This window comes from Rhinopithecus bieti, unplaced genomic scaffold (genome assembly GCF_001698545.2).
Source record: "Rhinopithecus bieti isolate Rb0 unplaced genomic scaffold, ASM169854v2 scaffold_64174, whole genome shotgun sequence".
NCBI lineage: Eukaryota > Metazoa > Chordata > Mammalia > Primates > Cercopithecidae > Rhinopithecus > Rhinopithecus bieti.
The window spans coordinates 64,875-68,722 of NW_016824156.1; the positions used below are offsets into that span (position 1 = coordinate 64,875).

Below are 3,848 nucleotides of genomic sequence, written 5' to 3' on the forward strand. Positions count from 1 at the left end.
CCCTCCCTTCCCCTCCCCTCCCCTCCCTTCCGTTCCCTTCCCTCTTTTGAGACGGGGTCTCACTCTGTGGCCAAGGGTGGAGTCCAGTGGCATGATCTCAGCTCGCTGCAACCTCCACCACCCGGGTTCAAGTGATCCTCCTGCCTCAGCCTCCCAAGGAGCTGGGACTACAAGCACACGCCACCACTTCTGGCTTATTTTTGTATTTTTAGTAGAGACAGGGTTTCACCATATCGGCCAGGCTAGTTTGGAATTCCTGACCTCAAGTGATCTGCCCACCTAGGCCTCTCAAAGTGCTGGGGTTACAGGTGTGAGCCACTGCACCTGGCCCAAACACTGAATTTTCAATGATTCATTATATTTCTAGAAAATTGCTACTACTAACGAAAAATTAATATGTGGTTGTTTTAGCCACAATTTAGTTTGTATAATATAAAACATTAAGTTACTAAAAAAAAAAAAACCTCAATAGTTTTGTAATATGCTTTTATATCTAGAGAATGGCCAAAAGCAAGTTATGGTTAGCGAACGGACAGAAGCCTTTACCACTGCTCGAAATTTACTGGCCTCTGGAGCTGATGCTATTGAAAGGATTATGTCTTCATACAAAGAGGTACTTGAATTTCTTATTGTCAATTCGATTAACATAAAATTTATGAAAATCAAGCAAAACGTCAATTACCAAGTATGCTTAGTATTTTGGAAACATATCTTTTCTCTGCCAAAATTGCTGAGTATAATCAAGATTAAGGGCAGCAACTCCCCAGTGTAATGCTGCTAATATCCTTTGTTTTTTATACTATCAATTGGTACTTCTCTTTGTCTCTCTATAGTATGACATCTTTGTTTTCACATTGTAAAGAAACCCTTAGGTATGAACTCTGGAGGCAGAGTGCCTAAATTTTCATTTTTGCTCCAGTATTTACAAATTATGTGACCTTAGGTCAAGTTCCCTAAAGTGTCTGTGTCTCTGTTTCTTCATCTATAAAATGGGGATAATGATAACACTGACTTGTGGGGTTGTTGTGAGCTGATACATGTAGAATAGTTAAAACAGCACATATTAAACACTCAATAAATGTTAGCTAATAACATTTCTTATATATCTTGCAAGTTTTTACCTTTCCTTTGTTAAATGGGTAATACCTTCTTACCATTCCGCATTCCTCCTGCAAAGTTTGGGTCTTCCTCTTTTGTGTCCATCTCAGTGTATATCTGATGTTTCACCACATTATAACTGTCTATATTGCCTGCATCACACCACTCAGCTCCTTGAAGCAGGAACTGTCTTACTCATCTTTACATTCCTAATATCCATTTTCATACTTGCAATACTGTATATGGTTAATAAATATTTGTTGACAAAATAATAATAAGACCTGCAGATACCACAGGACCAACATTAAAATTACTTAATTTAATTCAGATATTATATAATCTTCCCATAAAAGTTATTCCCACTACCAATTACTCTTATGGCTATCATATTAATATAAATTCTAGAACATTATTATAAATTTAGCTGCATATTAAGTCAGCCTTGAATAAACTATATAAAAGAGTTACAAAGGGCTAGCAAGCAACTCAATTTTTTAAAAAAGTTCAAATAGTAATGTTGATAATCTGGAGATAGTCTTTGGGATAGATTTGTTGATGTAATAAATTACTTAATATTAAAATTAAATGACAAATCAAGATTTTATTTATCGCACATTAAAACATTGTGCTATCTAAGTTATAGAAATGATATCAATTAGTTTTTCTAAACTGTCTCCAACTCAACAAATTATTGCATTTTGCCTTATTTTGCCTGAATTGACTTTTAATCATAAAACGTTCACTTCTAAAAATTCTTCTACTGCTGTGATGGCACATGAAAGCACCCACCATGTCTTCTCTGCTAGCACCAGAGGGACCAAGTTTCCTTTGTAGAGTTAGGGTTCTAAGACAAATTCCCTGTCTTGTACCCCAAAGTAATTTGTCTACCGGCACATTCTTAGTTTTTTTCAGACACTTCTGCTGTCTTCACATTCCATCCTGGTCCACTGACTCATTGGCTCTTTCCTTTCTTGAATTGACCTCTACTTGTGGTTTTGGAATTCTTTTCTATGCAAATATTTATATTTGCCAAGGTTTCACTTGAATCCATATTTTATTAATCTTTAAATTTGTTTTCCTCTACTTGGCAACTAAGAGGTTCTAGTAGATAACTTTAAAAATCATTTAAATAGCTATAACATTAACATACAGAAATGAAATAATAGTGTAATTACAGATCTCTCAGTAGAGATGTGTGGTAGAAGGCTTTTAATAATAATACCTACACATTGACTGCTTATGTTTTGCATACACAGAAATTTTACACAAATGTCAGCATTGTATTATTCTGCAATTTATTAAGAAATATTCATTTCTGAGATGTCTTGATTATTCTTGTGCATTCTTGTGCAAGAACTATCCTTAGTTCTTGTGCATTCTTTTTCATTGAGAAACATGTTCTTGATAAGAAATGAGTCACCTTTCACAGTATCCTGATAACAAGGTGTTCTTTTAATAGAAAAACAGCAGTAGGTTAACCAAAGTAAACAGCTGTAAGAATAGGAACAAGGCACCATTCCACTGAGCTTTGTGGACTAAAGTAGAGATTTAGCTCATCTTATAATCTTACCTAGAAAAAAAAAGAATATATTTAACGTTTTTCTTTGGGCATATAAATCATGTTTGGCTTCAAAAGAAGCTGGATTCTGGGAATTATACTGAAAAGGATTTGAAGCTTTCCATTGAGCTTGCTCTCAATGTTGGTATCCTGCCAAATATAGTAATTTTGACAATCAGTTTGGCTCGGAAACATTCATTTCATAATAGGACAAAAGGTACTTTTCTCCTACTAAAATCTTCTATTTTAAATAGAAAAAAGATACAAAATATAAAAGATTATAATTTCATTGAATGACCTTAAGCTTTCCACAAAATTTTTAATTTATTGGAAATGAATTTCATCATGTAAACAGAGGCCAAATCAGAAATTTGACTGAATGATCCTTAAGTCTCATTAATATTCTAAAATCTGTATATTATGTTTTATAATTTTGATCAAACATGTTATGGTGTTATAGTGCTCTTTTGTACTGTCATTTGTTTTAGTTTTCAGATGTATTATATATCTCATGTATAATACGATAGGATCTTCAACATTAAGTCAAGAAACATATGATTACATATTTATTTATTTATTGTCTTGGGTCTAGTAACTCTATTTCTCTGCATTGCTTTCAGGTAACTGAATTAGCAGGCTACACTGCTAGAGTGTACAATATGTTTTGGGTCTTTGATGAAGTAAAAAGAGGCATTTATAAGAGAACTGCTGTCATTCAAGAGTCTGAAAGCCATAGCAAGAATGGAGCTAATGTAGAATTACCGCTCAGTGACACATTGGCAATTAAAGGTATTAAACTCAAGTGCTTTTATATTTTCCTACATGTAAGTGTTTATCAACAGAACCAAAGTTTAAGAAGACAGCTTTTAGTAGTTACAAGGAACCAACATTTAAATAACCAACATTATTTAAACAGCAATCCCTAATATTAGTGTTGCAATTTGAGGGGTGGTGACTGATATTACCACAAAAACACAGTGTTATGCTACTTTTATTTAGGACACAAATTTCCAAATTATTTTTGGAAACTGAACATATGGCATAATGAATCATTTGCTTTTAAAATGCAACTAACAAATAGAATTCGATCTAATGTCATGTTCTTCAAAAGACTGTTTTTTTTTTTTTTTTTTTTTTTTTTTTTTTTTTTTTTTTTTTTTTTTTTTTTTTTTTTTTTTTTTTTTTTGTTTTG

At 33.0% G+C, this 3,848-nt stretch overlaps 1 protein-coding gene across 1 annotated transcript in view; it reads left to right on the forward strand.

The window, feature by feature from the left end:
- Nucleotides 1-3,848, forward strand: part of ABCD2 (ATP binding cassette subfamily D member 2) — a 64,666-nt gene that overhangs the window by 13,046 nt on the left and 47,772 nt on the right. The window contains exons 3-4 of the mRNA XM_017862128.1: nucleotides 498-613; nucleotides 3,277-3,445. Coding sequence (XP_017717617.1) covers nucleotides 498-613; nucleotides 3,277-3,445 — 285 coding nt within the window. The remainder of the gene's footprint in view (nucleotides 1-497; nucleotides 614-3,276; nucleotides 3,446-3,848) is intronic.